This window comes from Dermatophagoides farinae, chromosome 5, assembly GCF_024713945.1.
Source record: "Dermatophagoides farinae isolate YC_2012a chromosome 5, ASM2471394v1, whole genome shotgun sequence".
Classification (NCBI taxonomy): Eukaryota; Metazoa; Arthropoda; class Arachnida; order Sarcoptiformes; family Pyroglyphidae; genus Dermatophagoides; species Dermatophagoides farinae.
Genome location: NC_134681.1, coordinates 758,563 through 778,966, shown reverse-complemented (window position 1 = coordinate 778,966; position 20,404 = coordinate 758,563). Strand labels below are relative to the sequence as shown.

At 27.8% G+C, this 20,404-nt stretch overlaps 5 protein-coding genes across 9 annotated transcripts; 2 read left to right on the top strand and 3 right to left on the bottom strand.

Moving 5' to 3' along the window:
* Positions 1-351: 351 nt before the first annotated feature.
* Positions 352-11,690, top strand: LOC124499081 (uncharacterized). Of its 5 annotated transcripts, XM_075731138.1 has the most exons (4): positions 3,006-4,576; positions 4,884-5,077; positions 8,211-9,409; positions 9,497-11,690. In XM_075731138.1, exons 3-4 carry the CDS (start codon positions 8,239-8,241, stop codon positions 10,978-10,980), a joined length of 2,655 nt encoding a protein of 884 aa, XP_075587253.1. In that variant the 5' UTR covers positions 3,006-4,576; positions 4,884-5,077; positions 8,211-8,238; the 3' UTR covers positions 10,981-11,690. The 5 variants fall into 5 exon arrangements, with proteins under 5 accessions (XP_075587254.1, XP_075587255.1, XP_075587252.1 ...); XM_075731139.1 differs by lacking the exons at positions 3,006-4,576; positions 4,884-5,077 and adding an exon at positions 352-515; XM_075731140.1 differs by lacking the exon at positions 4,884-5,077 and having other exon boundaries at positions 2,729-4,418.
* Positions 11,595-14,288, bottom strand: LOC142597536 (uncharacterized). The gene is made up of 3 exons (XM_075731142.1): positions 12,912-14,288; positions 12,093-12,842; positions 11,595-12,030 (listed from the first exon to the last, which is right to left on the bottom strand). The coding sequence occupies exons 1-3, from the start codon at positions 12,940-12,942 to the stop codon at positions 11,717-11,719; spliced, it is 1,095 nt and encodes a 364-aa protein (XP_075587257.1). The 5' UTR covers positions 12,943-14,288; the 3' UTR covers positions 11,595-11,716.
* On the bottom strand, positions 13,080-14,504 carry LOC124492524 (protein-lysine N-methyltransferase EEF2KMT). The gene is made up of 2 exons (XM_047055443.2): positions 14,355-14,504; positions 13,080-14,288 (listed from the first exon to the last, which is right to left on the bottom strand). Exons 1-2 carry the CDS (start codon positions 14,448-14,450, stop codon positions 13,146-13,148), a joined length of 1,239 nt encoding a protein of 412 aa, XP_046911399.2. The 5' UTR covers positions 14,451-14,504; the 3' UTR covers positions 13,080-13,145.
* Positions 14,505-14,567: 63 nt separating this feature from the next.
* LOC124492545 (putative serine hydrolase) lies at positions 14,568-15,800 on the top strand. Its single transcript, XM_047055465.2, has 2 exons — positions 14,568-14,867; positions 14,923-15,800. The coding sequence occupies exons 1-2, from the start codon at positions 14,727-14,729 to the stop codon at positions 15,709-15,711; spliced, it is 930 nt and encodes a 309-aa protein (XP_046911421.2). The 5' UTR covers positions 14,568-14,726; the 3' UTR covers positions 15,712-15,800.
* Positions 15,555-18,691, bottom strand: LOC124492534 (cytochrome P450 4c3-like). The gene is made up of 5 exons (XM_047055453.2): positions 17,559-18,691; positions 16,913-17,480; positions 16,576-16,837; positions 16,221-16,464; positions 15,555-16,106 (listed from the first exon to the last, which is right to left on the bottom strand). The coding sequence occupies exons 1-5, from the start codon at positions 17,875-17,877 to the stop codon at positions 15,751-15,753; spliced, it is 1,749 nt and encodes a 582-aa protein (XP_046911409.2). The 5' UTR covers positions 17,878-18,691; the 3' UTR covers positions 15,555-15,750.
* Between the last annotated feature and the right edge of the window lie 1,713 nt (positions 18,692-20,404).

Here is a 20,404-nt window from a genome sequence, read left to right as displayed (position 1 = left end):
ACAATTGAAATAAAAAATGCAAAAATAACCCAGCCACTATAGTTGGGTTTATTTTTTTTTGTTAGCCACACCAATAATATTTCAGAGTTCAAGATTCAAATTACAATTTCTCATCATCATCATCATCATCATTGAAAACGATGCGTATTGAAATAATGAAAAAATTGTCAATCCAAAAAAAAAAAAAAATGGCCAATGATGAAGGCAATGTGTCACATGTGTCACAATGACAAGCAGATTAATCATTTTTCATCATTTCATTTCATTTCATTCGTTTATCATCATTTGATATGTGATATAAAAAAAAAATAAGAATGTGTTTTATGTGTTATGTATATTATATATAATATATAAAATTTCAACCAAAAATTCTAATCAATCGAACAATCAACTTTGAATGTGATGATGATGATGAATTGAATTTTTCTATTTTTGAGTAAGATCATCACCTTGTTTTTATGATTAAAAAAAAATAAAATAAAATAACGACAATAGTTCATCATCATCATCAATTTGTAAGTAATGAAAACAAGATGAAATGACACAAACAACAACAACAACAACAACGACAACAACAATTTACGTAACAATGATGACTTATGATAAAAATACCTACTGAAATGATTTATAGATGATATCAAATTATATTATATATTTTTTTTTAATTATTAAAAAGTATTTCCGATTAATGGATGAATGAATGAATGAATGAATGGATTAAACAATCAATCAATCAATCAATCGATTGATTGATTGATGACAATCATTTTCAATAGGCAAAAAAAAATAACTATAACTATAATCATCAATGGTAATATAATATATATCATCATTACATTTTTTACATTCATTTCTTTTGTGTTTGTATTGATTGATTTTACTTTTTTTTTATTTTATTTTCATTTTCATTTTCATTTTCATTGAAATTGATTGCATCCAAAACACATACATATATATGTAGCATATGTATAGATAAATAGAATGAATGAAAATGAACAACAACAACAACAGGAGCACTAACCAAATGATGATGATGATGATGATGATGAGATGACAATATTATCCATACTATTATCCAATTTCTAATCATCATCTTATGTATCAAATTCAATGAAAACATTCAGGATTACTTGAAACTACTGAATGAATTTTGTTTGTGTGTGTGTGTGTGTGTGTGTTGAATATTGATTGAGTGATTAAATAATTGAATGAATGAATGAATGAATGAATGGATGGAAATGTATACAGCAAAAATATCAACAACAACAACAACAACAACTGCAATGACTGCAACGACAACAAGACACGAGATCATTCACTTGTCTCTTATTTTTTTTTCTTCTTCTTCTTCTTCTTTTTATTGCACATAGAATTATTATTAATGTGATGATGATAATAATGATGATTTTGTTTCGTTTTTTTTCTATATTGATAACGATAATGATGATGATGATGATCAAGATTTTGTTACAAAAATATGAAAATATCGTACATACACACACACACACACACACAAAAAAAACATGTATATGACTGATAAACTTTTGATTTTGATTTTGATTTTGATTTTTTTTTCGATTATGAATACTTTTCCAAATTCTTTCTGGCCTTTTGGACCTAGACTTTATATAAAATGTCTGTGTGTGTGTGTGTGTAAGTGTGTGTCTGTTTCTTAAAAAAAAATGTTTTTTTTTGTTTGACAAATCGTTGCTAGCATTCTGTTATCATCATCATCATCAAATGTTATAAAGGTCTAACTAATAATAATAACGTGTTAGCATGAAAGTGGATCCAGTGTCATTGTTGTCGATAATATGTCGTCGTAGTTGTTGTAAACTATTGAAAAAATAGTCAAGAAAAATGATAATAAAATGACAGAAGATGTATGTATGCTCAAATAGTCGAGCAATATACAATTTTTTTTTTTTTTTTTTGATGATGATGATGATAATAATAGCTTCATCAATCTTAGGTTAACGAAAATTGTAGTCGTAATTTTTTTTTTTTTTACAACCAAATTGATTATATTGACGTTGAAAATGTGGTTAGAGAGAGAGAGAGAGAGAGAGAGAGAGAGAGAGAGACGATTATGGAATTTTTTTTTTGTTTCACCGAGAAACATAAAATTTCTAATCTTTGTTTTTTTTTTTTTTTTTGCTACATATATATATATATTCCATTATGAATGATGATGAACATGATTCATTGTTGAATGTTGTATTTTGATTATGGTTTTGAATTATTGCGAGAGATAGAGAGAGAGAGAGAGAGAAAAAAAAATTCATACACATGAATTAATTACCGGTGGCCGTCATTATGCAATTTTTTTTTTTTTTTTGGTTAGATGTATCAGCATTATCAACACAAGCAATTGAAATAATACATCGTCATCATTATCGTTGTCATAGACGTTGTTATTGATTCAATTATCATCATGCTGCCAAACACTTGTTGATATATTTGTTGTTGTATAAACTAACCATCATCATCATCATCATTATATATATCTGATGATGATTGCATGTAACAGTAGTTTGAATTTCAGTAACAACGAATATAACGAATATAATAGTTATATTTTCAAAACATGAACAAATCAATCAAGTGACAATGTTTGGACATGATTTTTTTTTTCTATTTATTAAATGAATCATCAATTCAAAATACAATTAAAAATATACATCCAAAAAATTATATATTTGGATCATCATTTTATATAAATGTGTCATTTGTTTTTTTTTTTTTTTTTTTTGATTTACTTTGGCCAAAATTTAAAAAAAAAACCGGATCCATCCTATCCATATATGTATCTTCTTAGAAAAAAAAACTACTACTACAACTACTACCACCACTACTATTACTGCTACTGCTATTGCTACTACTACTACTACTATTTACAATTATAATAATCAAACAAATCTTAAAAACCATAAATAAATTTAGCCGGTTAATTAATGATTATATTCCGATTATTATTATTATTATTATTGAAGTATAGTATACATTTATTGTTACTGACATAATCATCATCATCATCATCAACAACAGCAACAGCAACAACAACAACGACGACGACGAATGACGACGATTGCGACGACGAAAACATCAAATTCGTTTCCATAATAATTTTTCTTCAAATAATACACAGCAACACATACAAATAATATATTCAATTAACTGTGTGTGTGTGTATGTGTGTGTGAAAGAAAGATTGTCAACCAATGATTGGTATCCTAATAGAATCTCATGTAAAAAAAAAAAAAAATTTTGTTGTTGTTGTTGTGGTTTCAATCATCAAAACATATATACCAACAACCATATTTCTCTTGTTCTCAAATCATTTCCATTTCTTTTCTATTTTCTATTTTTTTTTTCATCATCATTGATTTCTCATATTTCTGGTCAATTTTTTTTCTACATATTTTCAATGATGATGATGATCTTATTTTGACACCATAATCATCGGAAATGAGCATTTATGCTAAAACAAGTGCATAAATAATGACCACAATAATAATAATTTGTGTGAATAATGAATAAATCATAAAGAAACAAGAAGCAAGAAGCAAAAAGCAAGAAAACTTTCATTTCTATTTCAATTTTGTTTTGTTTTTCTTTCGTGTTTTTTTTTGTTTTGTCGTTTTGTGTTGTTGCCCATATATTGGATGTGATGTGATTATTTTTTTTTTGTATTTTTTTTTGTATTTATTTATTATTGAAAATCCGTGATTCGTTTGCATAAAGGAATATAAAACATGCACACACGCATGGTATGGTATGGTATGGCGAGTTTTTTTTTTTTTGGTTCAATCGTTTCAAACATTCAAACAATATATGTTGATTCAATAAATTTCAACAAGTTTGTGCTTTCTCATTTGTAATGTAATGTGAATATTTATATACAAACCAACTCAATGTATATATATATTTATATTGATCATAAGATCAAGCCGGTTATCATCAAACATTGATCATGAAATAATCGTTTGATTTTTTTTTCAAATGTCAATTGTATTATTACTGTTTTATATCCGAAATTTGAAAATTATTGTTTATAGTTTATATATATTGTGAATTGGTTGGTGACATTTTACACTCATGCATTTTTTTTTCACTTAATTAATTTCAATTCATCACAATATATATATAAATATTCCATCATTCATTGTGCTGGGCACAAAATTCATTCATCATTTTTTTTTCTCAATTATCAAATATCAAAATTGTTTGATTTGTTTCAATGATTTTTCATCGTTTGTTCGTGTGTGTGTGTGTGTGTGTGTGTGTGTGTGTGTATGACCAATACACAGTGTTGGCCTTTGGCCATTGTAAATGATTCATATCGTTAAATTGTCAACCAACAACAACAACAACAACAACGAAAAAAAAATTGACATCGTAGTTATTGTAATAGAATTGTAATTTTTATGCGAAAATAAAAAAAAAATTTACTAAATAGATGGCTTCCAGGCACTGGTGAAAACAAAAAAAAAACAAAACAGAAACAAACAAAATGTATTTATATCATCAAATGATGATGATGACGACGATGATGATGATGATCGACAATGAATCTGTGAGTTTTTTTCCCATTCATTCATTTAATACACAGTTGATGATTATATTCGGTGTTTGGCAATGTCTCGTCACGAATATAATCAATTTTTTTTCTTCACTTTACTGTTTTGTGTTTGATATGATTCATTCTGTAAATCATCCACCATTCCTATTCAGAATGATGGCAAAATTTCATATAAAAATACACACAGTTTTTGTTTTTTAATTTCATTGATAATAATTTTCATTCAAATTCCGTTTGTGTGTGTGTGTGTGTAATTCAATGTGTAATCAAAATTTTAATTGATTTTTTGCTCTACTTGTAGCAATACAGGAAGAAAATAATTGAATTTGTTATTTTCTAGATCATAGTGGTTTAGTGTTTTTTTTTCTCTGATTATTTATTGAAATTGTCATCATCATCAACAAAAAGAAAAAAATTTTTAAAATTTTCTAAAGTGAAATCTTACAAATAACTCAGACATACACACACACACACACAGAGTGAGAGAAAAAAAAGGTAAGTTGATCTAGCCTAATGAAAATGGATTGCATCAACAATCCATTTGACCAAATATTGATTTTATTCTTATTCCTGTAATGAATTTTTGGATTATTTGTTTTTTTTCTTGTCGAATCATTGATAGAATTGTGAAAAAGATTTTTTTTTTTTTTGGAGATTTTTGTTAAATTGTTAAGTTTTTTTTTGTCCTTTTACTTTTTTTTTTTTTGATTGATCTTTCTAAGAATTGTTATGATCATAGAAAACAAAAAAAAAATTCAATGCAATGAGTCGTCATCACACGTACAAAAACACACACTGGCAGACAGACAGAGATAGAGATAGTAAGATTGTATGATGTTTTAGTTATTATCAAATGAAACATGACTCAGATTTTGATTTAGATGAGGATAATTAAATTTCTTTCCAATAATAATAAAAAAAAGTAGTAGATACCAACTGTATCATCATCATTATTGTTATTATTATTATCACCTTCATCATCATTATTATTGGATTTCAATTGTGTTGGCAATGATGATGATGATGATGATAGTAAATAGAATTGTTGTCCAAAACACTATGTCGACATCCGTTGATAATGGATTGATAGATAGATAGATAGATAGATAGATATAGTGGTATCCAAATATTATATTCAACCATATACAATTGATTTTAGAATTGAATGAAAAAAAAATGTATAGAATAGTAATATGAAGAATGGCAAGAATAACCAGGCATAGAGAACTAAAAAAAAAATGATGTGAAAAGATTCAAGTATGCTGTCCAAGAAGATAAAAGGATGAGTTGAAAAAAAAATGAAAATGTTGAATACACTTTGAGCCATATCATCATCATTATTATTATTATTAATAGTAATATAATGGATGTGTGTGTGTGTGTGTGTGTTTTGTGTGTAGTTTACCATCAACAACAACAACAACAACAATATTAATAACAACAATGTTGATGATGATGATGATGATGATGACGACATCATCAACTTGATTAATATCCATGATACCCGATGGATGAAAAAAAAAAAAAAATAAATAATAAAACATACTACACTGGGTAAATACTACAACATAGTTGATGATGACCAAAGTGCAAAGTGAATGAAAAAAAAAAGAAATTATGAATTATAATAATAATAAATATAAATATATAGAACCAGACAATGTGACATGTATAAAAATAATAAGATCAACTTTATTCTAGTAATGATGCAGAATATTATTATTATTTTTTTTTGATTCTTCTTATTTTTAACAGAATCTTAAAGCCAGAAAAAAATAGGACACCCACACCCACACACACACACACACACACTAATGTTTGTTTGTAGATGTTATGAATTAGAATGGATGAATTATTCTAAAAAAAAAATTGTAATAAAGTAAAATATTGAAGATTAAAGTGAATAGATAAAAACATGATGATATCGATCAATATATTTTTTTTTTGATTGATTACAAACAACAATTATGATTGACCATCATCATCGTCATCGATGGACTATGGTCAATTCTGTCATCAATGTGTGTGTGTGTCTGAAATTCTTGCCATACACACCATATTTAATATCGACTTGTTTATCGTTTCTCTCTATGTGTGTGTGTGTAGCAATGGGTTTAATATTTTAAGCAACCAAAAATTAAAAAAAAAAATGATGATGATGATGAAATTTCAATTTCAAAATGTAATGACATCTTTTTTCTTATTTTTTTTTTTGATTTGTGTGGAATTTTTTTTCAATTTTTGTTTTTTTTTATTTTGCTTGTTTGTTTGTTTTTGTTTTCTTATTCTCATATTTTACAGGTTGGAAATCCGAAACCGGATTCTAAAACTACATTGGATTGTACCATTTGTTTTTTCCTCTCGAATTGTGTGTGTGTGTGTGTGTGCGAGTGTATGTGTACCTCACAAATGTTCATGTTATAATTTTATCCCCCCCCCAAAAAAAAAAAATCATTGTTCTTTTTTTTCCCGTTGTTTTCACTATCATATTGATCATTTTTTTTGTATTTATATATCCAATATGTTTCGATATAGATCGATTGTCTACATTCAGTAGTCTAGATATCATTATTGAATTTCATTTCAATGATAAAAAATTTTTTTTGATTTGATTTGATTTGATTTAATCAATTGAATATGAATATTATCAGTTTGCTATTATGTATACATGATATATGATGGTAAGAGAAAAAAAAATACAACAAAAATTATCATTCAATCAGAAAACAATAAAAATCCATAAATATAATAATAGAATGATGAAAGAAAAGCAAAAAAAAAAAACAAAAAAATCAAATTATCTGGCCATGATCTATAATAAATTCTAATCAATAATGTATAGCCAGTAAGATAAACTGTTTTTCATCATTTAAATCAATGGATTTCATTCAATAATTAGAATAGACATCATCATTGTACCAAAAAAAAAAAAAAAAAATGCCAACATAAAGATTATTCATGTGTTATCTATTTTTTTTCATTTAATTTGAATTGACCATGGAATTTAAAAAAAAAAGAATTGCTATTGTATAGTAATCTATTTCATCAATCTTTCTATTTCTGTGTGTGTGTATGTTGTATGATAAAACCAAATACAATAGAATACAACCTAATGGTGGGGTAGAAAGAAAGTTTTTTTAAAAAAAAATCACATCATAAAACAGAATCAATGATTGGGTTATTGATTGATATATGTCACAATCATTATTGACATATGTGTGTGTGTGTGTATGGAAAGTCAATCATCATCATCATCATTTATATCACAATACAACAAACAAATATAGCAGAAATTAATGATGATGACAATTGTTACCAAAGATAACAATTGAAAACAATCATAATTTTTTTTTTCTTTTTCATTGCGTTAAAATGTTAAGACATACACACACACACACACACACATAGAGAGAGATAAACGTTAACACAGACACACATACTCACATACTCACACAGGTCAAGCCAAAAAAAAAAAAAATGAAAATGAAAATGAAAATAAAATCCTTTAAAAAGCGATCAATTTTCATTTTAGTTTATATTTTAGTATTTGATTCATTCATTATTGTTATATATTGATTAACTAATGAAATAAAAAAAAAATTTTTCTTTTCATTTTTCATTTAAAAAGTTAATCATTTTGAAAAAATTTTCAAAACATGAATCATTTGGAAAATGATGTCCAATCATCATCATCATCATCATCAAGTATTTCCGTTATTTTATTTGAAAATGAAAAACATGATTATGATAATCATCATAATAATAATTATGTTGATGATTATATTTCGCCAATAAATCCAGATAAAAATTTATTATTCGATAATATTGGCTCATCATCATCATCATCGTCTTTTGAATCAATTTCAATAACATCATTAAATTCAACGATCGACCAATCCAAACAATTGTATCATCCTCAACAACAACAACAACAACAGGAACAATTTCAGCAACAGAAACCAAATTCATTGCCGGCACTTGTCAACGATCAATCGATATTTGGTACAAACGATTTTTCTTATATTGATGATTCAATATTGTCATTATCATCGCCATCACCATCATCATTTTCATTGCTTACATCTTCAATATTATTCGATGATTTTGATCGATTTTTTGATCAACAACAAAAACTTGAACAAATGACCAATAATCAAAATCTGTTATCATCATCATCATCAACATCAACATCATCGACAACAACAACAACAACACAGCCGAAGCCGCAGCCAATTCCACTGCCATCTTCATTACCATCATCCGGTTTGATTTCGGAAATTGTCCAAATGCAACAAAAACAACTAACAACAACAACAGCAGCAGCAACAGCAGAAACAATGGACATGCATGATGAGGAGATAAACATGATCCAATCGGACATTTTCGTCAATGATAATTCATTAATGATGACACAAAGAAAAGAATCATCAACAAATTCTTCATCGATTAATCATTCAATTTCATTAATAAATGATTGTGTTGATAATAAACAATCATCATTGTATAACAACAATTCATATAGTACAAAATTAGGTCTCAATGATTTATGGCCTTTATCATCAACATCATCATCATCATCACCATCAACATCATTTCCGGTAGATCCAACAATGATGATTTTTGATGATATATCAACAAATTGGCCAGATTTGAATCACGAATTCGATATGATGACTGATTTAGGATTTTCACCAAATCGTCAACATTATCATCAACAGTATCATTATTCTCCACAAATGAATAATTTCGATTATGATATGAATAGAAACTCAACATTAGATGAATTCTCTATTCAAACTAATGACAATAATAATAACATTCATTCTGGTAAGATATCGATCTAATCATCATAAATTGATTTGTATAATAATGATTCTATTCTCATTCTCCCCCTCTTGTCCAAAAAAAAAATAGATCATCAATATAAATCAGCAATAATCGAATCAAATAAATCTAGTCCATCACTACTATCATCGTCATCATCATCATCATCATCAAATATATCGACATCAACATCATTAATGATGAATGATTCAGGAATAGGTAGCGATACAGAAATTTCAATGAATTCATCATCAACATTAACATTAACGGATTCTATTTCACCGACATATTCATCTACATATGATCATAATCATCATAGCCATTCATTAGGAATTTTCAATCATTCCACAACAAATACATCTACATTAGATCAGCTGTATAATTCGAATGAGAATCATGATTATAGTTATGATCCATTTCTAAGCGATACAAGTACCTATCATACGAACAATCATCATTACTATGGTAATAATAGCAGTAATCGAAATGATGATTTTCACTCAATTACACTCAAACTTGATCCAAATTCAAATCGTCAATGTAACAATAATAATGATCATGGAGATATTATTACTGGTTCATTATCATCAACATCAACATTATCACCATCAACAACAGCAACAGCAACAGCAATAGAATCTTCATGTTATAATAATAATATTTCACAGAATCAAATTTTTGAAGAATATTTGAATTCAACAGTATCTATAGCGCCATCTAAGTTTAATGGATCGAATTTGATTCAACCAAAACAACAACAACAACAACAACCTAAAGCGGAAATTCAGAAAACAGCAACAACAATGACAGCACCGAAAAAAATTGGTAGACCACCGAAAAATGTAAATAATACGAATAAATCGAATACAAATAAAGTGAATAAAAAGCAAAAGTCAACAACAACAACATCGAAGTCGAAAACAATGATGGAAACCAATGGTCATTTATCTGGTACTGGGGAACAATCGAATTTGATTGAAACAATTGATAAAAAACGATCAATATCATCGAATCAACAACAATCGATAAACAATACTACAGCTGATAGGCAATTTGTATGTACTTATGATGGATGTGGTAAAATTTATTCAAAATCATCACATCTAAAAGCACATCTTCGCCGTCATACTGGTGAAAAGCCATTCGCTTGTGATTGGCCTGATTGTAGTTGGAAATTTTCACGTTCAGATGAATTATCAAGACATCGACGATCACATACGAATGATAAACCATATGAATGCCCAATATGTCATAAAAGATTTAGCCGTAGTGATCATCTAAATAAACATCTTAAAGTACATCGTAAAGATTTTCCTGAATCAAAATTTAATTTTACATTCTATATGCGTCGTGGCCAGGTTGGACGTAGACCAAAATCTGTTAGCTATTTAAATCAAGAAGTAATGCAAGAACAGAAACGTCGTATTGAAAATCAATTGGCTGAAGCTAAAAAAGAATTATTAATGAAACAACAATCATTACAATCAAATCAAGATTTATTGATTAATAATAATAATAATAACAACACACAGAATTTATATTTCATCAATACAGAATCAATCGATACAGAATAATAATGATGAAATCATATCGATTTATATATGATTATTAATTTCAATATTTTTTTTTTGATTCATATTTTATTATTAATTAACACTGGATTCCTATTGAATTTTTTTTTGTTTCCATTTTTTTCTAGTCCGAATTTAAAACAAAACAAAACAAGACAAAAAAAATTATTAATTTTAAGAGAAACAAAAATCCTCCCTACGAATTGTATTCTTCTTTTTTTTTACAAACTTTTTCAAATGTTTATCTTTTATAAAATTTTTTTTTGTTTCTAATAATGACCATTCAATGTAATTGATTTTTGTTTTCTTTACATATAATAATAACATATGTATTGTATATCTGTAAACTGATGATGATGATGATGATGATGATGACTCTGTAATCAAGAATTTTTTTTTCTGTTTTTTTTTGTTCTCTCATTTCTCATACAGAATTATTATTAGTTTGATAATTTTTTTTCTCTTTTTTTTGAATTATTGATATATTTATTTCCAATTTCCAATCAATCTATTTTTATTTTTATTTTGTTTGTCTGTTTGTTTGTATTTATATATATATCGTTTTTATTATATTGAATTATTTCGTTATTTTCAATGAATTTGTGTTTTTTTTTCACTGTGGATGTAAATATATGACGTTGATGATGACGTTGATGCTGATAATGATGATGATGAATAATAAAATTTTAATGGCGATGATGAATTAAAAAAAATTTGATTGATCAAAAAAAAAAAATGATTAGAAAAAGCCTTTCTCCTCTTTGGAATCTTGACGTTTAGAATCATCAATATCGATTAATGATGATGATGATGATTTTATTTTACCCACATTGCCCACATTATCAGTCGCAACATCTCGATCATTGTCATCATCATCATCAAGAACACCATAATAAGGATTTTTAGCAATTGATGATAATTGTGCTGGCAATTGATATTGATGATAATTTTTTTGTTCAGATTTAAGCATATCCAACGTTTGACTACCACCACCACCACCACCACCGGTTGGTTTTTTTTTCATTTGAGGATTTTCATAACGTAAATTATGGCCTATGAAATCAATCAATGTGTGAATATTAATTAATATAATACTTGAGAACTTGTGTACTTACTATTTGCATAGATTGATTGTGAAAATTTTTGTCCAATTTGAATTTTATGTTTATTATTCTGATGATGATGACGATAACGATCATTAGCATTTTGTGTGGTTTGATCATCAAATTGTTGAACATTGTTTGAGATTGTTGGAGAATTGGCAACATTTTTATAAATAGGAGAATTTGGAATAATAACTGGTGATGTATGTGATTGTATTGTATGACCATGTTGAAGATAATTCGGCATTGTTAATGGTGATAATTGCAACATTGTTGTTGTTGGTGGTACAACGCTATATTCAGGCATAACAGATATTAATGATGGATTAAATGGCATTAATGAATTCATTAATAAATCGTTTTGTTGTGGCAAATAGCTTGGATATGGTGGAAAATAAAGTGAATAATGTGGATGTGAAATTGAAATTAATGCATGATTCCTATTCATAATAGCATTCTTATGTCGTTTAAATAATCCAGATAGAACAGATTCTTCATTGGTCGATGATGCAAATGATAGTGGCCTATGTAGTAATGATGATGCAACCAATAGGCCATCATCATGATGATCAAATTTTTTTGATCGAATACGTTGTGACCATTGTTGTTGGTGGTGGTGGTTAGCATCAACAGCAGCTAATGAATATTTGAAAATTAAAAAATGAATGATTATCATCATCATCATCATCATCAACACCGGTGGATAGTTGTCCATTTTGATAAGATTAATTTTTTCCAAAAAAAAGAAATTGAAAATTATCACTGTGAATATGGATAGAAAAGAATGAATAAAAAAAATTCATGTATTGATACCAAAAAAAAAATGATCACCGTTTATAACGTTGAATTTCAATGATTGCATATTCTCTGTCTCTCTCTCTCCCGTTTTCTCTTGGATATCCAAATCGAAAAATTTTCAAGTCATGCTCTATATTTATAAAATGATGGATGGACGGTGAACAAACAAACCAGGACAATTTAAAAAAAAAAAAGATTGACCAGATTTAAATGTAAAATGCCATTTTTGGCAGTCAAAAATATTTATTGATAAATTATTATCAATGGTCAATGTTTAGCATTAATCTTAAATACAATCGATGGAACATTATCATCATGTGTTTTAAATATGGAATCAAAATTTTCATCAATAACAATATCATTGGACATGCTATCAACATGTTTCTGTATTCTATTAACCCAAAGTGGCCGTTCGATACGATTCAATTGACGCCATTCTAGATTACATTGTTCTAATTTTTGTTGAAAAATATCTAATATTTTTGGGTTACGTATAGCACAACATATGATGCAATCAGGATCACGTCGTAATGAATCAGCATTTTTATAAACATTGAACATTGTTCTCAATGTTTGTATGAATGGTTCGATAAAATTTGGGTCATATATTACATCAGAAGCAATTATCAGATCACTAATGGAAGCAGAAAAATCAAAAAATTGATAATCAATCCAATCAAGTTTCTGTATGACTACTTGGACATTATTGTTTGTCTTTTGATTAATATCATTGATGAATAAATTCAATTCAATGTGTTTCAATACGGCCTGACTATGATCAGTGAATATATAATGTCCGTTATTAATGAAACCAGATTTGATAAGGCCAACTCCCAATAATCCAGATCCAGAGCCTAATTCAACAACATTATGCCAGGCATTTGAACGATTCCATTGAACATTCTGATAATTTTCCGGTATTCGTAGATAATTTAATAGATGAACAGCTGCTGGCCATGTTCTCAAACCAGTCGTACCAGATTTAACAATTTTATTCGTTTCAATTATCGACAATCGAAACATATCGAATACATGTGTGACGAAACCAATGTTTGTATCGTTTTCAAACAATCGACATAAACGATCCAAAAGATCAATACCATTTTCATTTAAATCTTGATGATATGATCGATCAATTTGTTGTGTTTTGATGCTTATTAAATCAGCATATATTGGATAGATTTCATCCAAAAGGCAATCAGTATCGAAAATTTGTTCAAAAATTCGAATCAATTGTTTTAAATATTGTCGTATATAATTCAAAGGCAGTGGATATTTTTCAAGTCGTTTGTTTAGTATTGTATATGAAAGTAATTGTTTCTGTACATCATTCAAACATTCAATCTTTTTGTTTCCATCTTCATCATCATTATTGACAATTTGATGTATTCGCCATTTAAGTATGAGACGCTAAACAATTAACAATATATATATCAGTTAGATGAATGAAAAAAAATTTGAATGAAAAATACTTACGATAAATGGTATCAATACATTGAGACGTGTTTGTTGTAGAAATAAAAATTCAATTAATTCAAAATCATAACCCATCATGAAATCAGTTTCTTTCATTCATTTTTCCTTTTTTTTCATCTTGAATCAAAAAAAAACAGCTGTTATCGTCATTATCTGCCATCTTGTGTATCTGGAAAAAAGTTTCTGTCAAAAATCGAGTAAAAACAAGTTTTTTTGTTCGCTCGAACGATCGATTGATCGATCAAAAGATAAAACCATTGCCACCGCGAATGATTATTTTTCATTGCTAAATATTTGTATTTTTTTTTCCTCAATCATCATTGAATCGTGTGGCAACGAATACAATTCAAATCCGATTGATCTAATCAACTAATGGAATCGTCAATTTATTCCGATTACATTGATTCACATAATGAATTAAAAATACCTACTACTTATGGTCATATTTCAGCTAAAACATGGCACCATGACAGTCCTAAACGATTTAAAGTTCTTGCTGTCCATGGATGGCAGGTATTTATTGGTTATATTTCAATTTTCACATTTTAATCAATGTTTTTTTCCGAAGGACAATGCTGGAACTTTTGATCAACTTTTTGCTCGGCTTTCATCCGAATCAATGTATATTGTTGCAATCGATTTACCTGGTCATGGATTCAGTAGCCATTTACCTAAAGGTGTTCCATACACTGATCTAACATGGGTGATTGCAATCAGACAAGTTTTAGAATTTTTAAATTGGAAATCTAACGTCACAATTATCGCCCATTCAATGGGTGCATTGGCTTCACTGGATTTTGCGGCATTGTATCCTGAAATAGTAACCAGATTGGTGATGATCGATACGATTAAACCACGAATTTATGAATCCGATCAATTGGCTAAAGAATCTATGGAAAGCATTTCATTGTTTTTACGTACACAAAACATATCAAATAGACCAAATTATAGTTTCGATGTGGATAAAGCGATTAATGTTATAACACAAACACATTATAATGGTAATCTGACGAAAAATGCTGCATTTTGTTTGATGCAACGAGCAGTTGATTTTCAACCAAATGGTACGGTGAAATTTCGTCGTGATCCACGTCTCAATTGTATCATACGAAGAAAATTTGAAAAATGTCAACTTAAAAATTATTTAAATAATTTAAAATGTCAATTAATGATATTACGTGCACGTAATACACATCATACATTGAAATGTAAACATGATCAAGATTTTATTGAATTTTATCGTAAAAAATGTTCAAAATTTCAATATCATGAAATTGATGGTGATCACTATGTTCATTTAATTCATCCGTCCAATGTTGCATTATTGATTGATGATTTTATTAATAATGCTCAATAATAATAAAAATTTGTTGAAACCCGATTTAATATAACCTGATTATTTTGTTTGCTCTAATTTACGTTGAATAAATGAAATTTTTAGCCCATTAATCGAACGTAATATCATTTCACCAACAATGACAAGCTTATCACGTGGATCAATTGATCTAAGATAAAAATGTCTAATGATTTTTGCAATAACAATTTTCACTTCATTCATAGCAAATTTTTGTCCAATACAATTTCTTGGTCCAGCCGAGAACGGTATAAATGAGAATGGATGTCTTCCGCTACAATTTTCTGGTAAAAATCTTTCTGGTAAAAATTTTTCCGGTTCAGGATAAATTTCTGGATCACGATGTAATACATAGGTGAATATTCCTACAGTGGTTCCTTTTGGTATAATGTAACCATCTAATTTTTTTTTATTTTTTAAATTCAATAATAATAATAATCGATCAATCAATCAATCAATTCAATTGGAATGAATATATGTTTTCCATGACAACAATTTGACAATATACTTACTAATTTTAGTATCTTCACTTAAATCACGTCCAATGAATGGCGCTGTTGGATATATACGTTGTACTTCTTTGATAACACAATCAAGATATTTTAATTGTTTAATTTCATCAATAGAAAGATCGATATTTGATTCACTACAATCAAATACCATATCGATTTCATCGCGTACTTTTTGCTGTATATCTTGATGTATGCCTAACATGTATAATGTCCAACTAATTGCATGTGATGTTGTATCATGTCCCTATTGTTTTATTATTATTATTATTATTCATGTCACACAAATCGATATCAATGTTTTCAAATTTACAAATAATCAATATCAAATCATTAAAAAAAAAATGAATTTACTTACAGCAAACATAAATGTATCCACTTCTTCACGTAAATCTTCTAATGTTAATTTTTTTGTCACCAAATGATGTTGAAGCAACAGATCAAGAAATGCTAATCGATTACTATTTTTAAAGAATTTTGATGTTTTAATCATATCAAAATCATCTACCATTGATTCATGATCATCATCATTATGATTATGATTGGATAAAAATTTCATCCATTCATTACGTCTTTCTTTGATCACTTTCATTGTAAAATTTTTTGTTTGTTCAACAGATCTATGTGATTTTTTTTTCAAAACAAATAAATAACAATTCATTTGATTATTGAAATTCAATTATTCAATTACAAACCTGTTGAATAATCGTCCATATGAGCTTATGTTGAATGTAATATTTGGCCATAACCATGGTCTCATTAGGCGAATTAAAAAAATTCTACTTATATTATATAATGCTTCCACATATTCATGATTTGAATTGGCTTGTAGATTTAATTTAACACCCATTGCCGTTTCACAGATAATGTCCAACATACATAATGTTATAATAGGTACTACATCCATCTCAATAGTATCATTATTTGCATTTGTTGTTAATCGATTTAATTTTGCCACCAATATGTTTGATTGTTCATTGATGATTGGCAGAAAATCTTCAATTATACGAAAATGGAATGCCGGTGTTAATATTTTACGTCGACTACGCCATTTTTGTCTACCACTAGTAACAAGACCTTCACCTAACCATGAATTAAGGAATCGATATTCGGCCGATTTTTGTGTTAAAGTATTACTATTCAAAATAACTTCTACATCATCTGGTCGATAAAGTAATACCAATGGTTTCAAACCGATCCACATTCGACATATGCCTTCTTGTTGATAGATTTTATTCACTGATGATACCATCTGATAGATTACTGATGGTGATTATGAATAAATATTTAATTTTATTATAAAAAAAATGAATGTTTGTCATATGTATAAACAATACTCACATGCATATGTACCATGTTGATAACGGCAACGATCTAAATCCAATACAATATATGCATGACCAAGCCATGGTACCCATGGATTAACTGGTGGTCCAGGAATTTTATTCACAATCGATACTAATTGATATTGTCGTCGTACAATGGATATGATAATAAATGCAAATAATGATGTTAAAATCATATATTTAATCAATGAAGATGATGATACAATGAATGATGTTGTAGTTATGGATAATAATTTTTCCCATGATTGTGATTCAATAATAGTTGTACTATATTGATTGAGTAAACAATTGAGATTACCGATGAAGATTGCCATTTTTCGTTTTTGTTTTTGTTTTTTATTTTTGTCCAATCACATTTTGAAATTTGCATAGAAAATAAATTCAATTAATCAATTTAGGCAGAGTAAAAAAAAACACAATTAATTAAAATTTCATTAAATTGAAATGTTTGATTGATTGAAGAATCACGGCAACAATGACATTCAAAATCCAATAATTGTCAAGACGTGAATATGATGATGAACAGAACAGAACAGAACAGAAAAAAAAATCAAATGACCAGTCTGGATCCAATGTTATATACCGAGGAATTATGAAATGTAGAAAATTTGTCAGGAAAAAGAAAAAGAAAGAAAAAAAAGTCATTCAGAGAAGTATAAAAAAAAATGTTGATTTGCTTTTTTTTCGAAAAAAAAGTCGATGATGAATTGATTGTCAAACAACACCTTTTTTTTCTTCTTAGTTCTGTCTATTCTATCAATGAGATTTTTTTTTGTTGTCAAAAAAAACAACAACAACAACAACAACTTTGATTTGAAAAAGGAAACGATAATAAAAGAGACAAACGTCGATGACCAGAGAAGAAAAGATCAAAGAAAGAGAAAGGATGCACGCGGGAAAACTTTTTATTTTTGTATATTTATTCGAATCGGTGAATTATATATATATAAACTGTGAATGTACACAAGAGATTTTGAATATAATGTGTTTGTGTGTGTGTGTGTGTGTGTGTATGGTAATTGTTAGAAAATCTCAAACATTTTCAATTCATTTGTATTGAAATGAAATTAAACGGTAATTTGGATGTGTGTGTGTGTGTGTGTGTGTGTGTGTGTGTGTATGACCAATGATGATGATTCAGGCGTACAAAAGTTTTGGATGTTTTTTTTTTTGGTGGTCAACAATTAATGATGATGTAGATTTTCATTTTCATTTTTTTTGTTTGTTTGTTTTCTTCTTTAGTAAATCGATAATCGTTACCAAAACGTAATTTGAATATGAATAAAACTACAATGTGAAAGAGAAATTGGATTTTTCTTTTTTTTTTTGTCATTGTCATTTATTTCACCATCTTATTTCATATCTTGATCAACATCATTGATTTGGTAATGGTCATCATGATGATCAAAAATTTTTTTTTTGTCATCAACAATAATAATGAAATTGTTGAAACAACAATTTATATATGCTTGAAAAACCTAATCACATGCACAACATGACCACTTAAATTCATTCAAAAACAAAAACCAAATAGAATCATATAGAAAATATATATATATATATAATTGTGAATGTCAAAGTCAGCCAACAATAGTTGATCGAATAAAATTAGGTCAAAAATTTCACTTAAACCAAACACACCTGCTGCTGCCACTGCTGATGCTGCTGCCGCTGCTGCTGCTTCAAACCAATTAACTAGCCATTCTCGAAACAAATAGGAAGTGAATTCATTCATTGCAACATTCATGAATGACTGAAGTTCTTCTTCTTCTTCTTCTTCAAAAAAAAAATTCAATTTAATCCATTCAAAACTTTTTTTTTCTTTTCTTTATCCAATCAGCATGCTGTAAATAAAAAAAAAACTCACTTGACACTGGCCTCCAATCTATACAACACACAACACAGTTATATTGTTCATTTTAATCATAGTTGATTCATTGATTCGAATACAAGTGAATTATTATTATTTTTTTTCCGTTCAAAAGAATTATCATCATGTGTTGTGTTGTTGATGTCAAGTGGAGGTTTTTTTTCTTCTTTTTTCTTCTGATTATAATAAATAAATATAAAACTTTAAATCTATTATAATCATCATCATCATCATCATCATCATTGAACAATGTTTACACTTTGTTTCTTGTTTTGTTTCAATTGGAACAACTTGTTGTTCTAATTTTTTTTTCTTTCTTCTCAACTTTTGGCGTTGGCGACGATTGTTTCGGTTGTTGTTGTTGTTGTCGTTGTTTATATCATTTGATTGATGATGACATCTGTCATGGTTAAAGCATCATCATCATCCATGTATACTTGAATGATAGGTCATTGTTTAAAATTGTTGTTTGTTGTTGATGTTATATGGTATATAAAAAATGAAATCGAAAATGAATCAATTGAATTGTACTTTTGATCAAGGATGAGATATTCATCATTGATATATTGGCCATTGCCAATGCCATGACGGATATGATGATGATGGTGATGATGATGATTTACTTTATAAATGTTTTTCTTTTTTTCAAGGATCAATCGATGGTCAATGTTATACATACAACAGATTTGATGATTGTTGTTCCCCGTGGATTTTTTTTTTGATAGTTCAAAGTTCAATGAGAAATTTAAAATTTAAAAATCAATTCATCATTGATGGTCATTTATATTTACCATTTTCATTTCGATTTCATCTCTCTCTCTCTCTCTCTCTGTTCATTCTTGTTGTTGGCTAGAATCGATATATGGAATGGTTGAATGTCCATGTCCATGTCCAACAATCTAAACGTACGTAAACAAACAAAATGATTCTCACAAATCAGACATAAAATAAAATAATTTTTTGTGTACATT

Coding starts and splice junctions, on each gene's coding strand:
- LOC124499081 (XM_075731139.1), top strand. CDS start 8,239: ATGAATCATTTGGAAAATGATGTCCAATCATCATCATCATCATCATCA. Junction 9,410..9,496: donor TAATAATAACATTCATTCTG/GTAAGATATCGA, acceptor AAAAAAAAATAG/ATCATCAATATAAATCAGCA.
- LOC142597536 (XM_075731142.1), bottom strand. CDS start 12,942: ATGCAATCATTGAAATTCAACGTTATAAACG. Junction 12,843..12,911: donor GAAATTCAACGTTATAAACG/GTGATCATTTTT, acceptor CCATATTCACAG/TGATAATTTTCAATTTCTTT. Junction 12,031..12,092: donor ACAATCAATCTATGCAAATA/GTAAGTACACAA, acceptor TTGATTTCATAG/GCCATAATTTACGTTATGAA.
- LOC124492524 (XM_047055443.2), bottom strand. CDS start 14,450: ATGAAAGAAACTGATTTCATGATGGGTTATGATTTTGAATTAATTGAA. Junction 14,289..14,354: donor ATGTATTGATACCATTTATC/GTAAGTATTTTT, acceptor TTAATTGTTTAG/CGTCTCATACTTAAATGGCG.
- LOC124492545 (XM_047055465.2), top strand. CDS start 14,727: ATGGAATCGTCAATTTATTCCGATTACATTGATTCACATAATGAATTA. Junction 14,868..14,922: donor TTGCTGTCCATGGATGGCAG/GTATTTATTGGT, acceptor TTTTTTCCGAAG/GACAATGCTGGAACTTTTGA.
- LOC124492534 (XM_047055453.2), bottom strand. CDS start 17,877: ATGGCAATCTTCATCGGTAATCTCAATTGTTTACTCAATCAATATAGT. Junction 16,838..16,912: donor TATGGACGATTATTCAACAG/GTTTGTAATTGA, acceptor AAAATCACATAG/ATCTGTTGAACAAACAAAAA. Junction 16,465..16,575: donor TGGATACATTTATGTTTGCT/GTAAGTAAATTC, acceptor ATAAAACAATAG/GGACATGATACAACATCACA.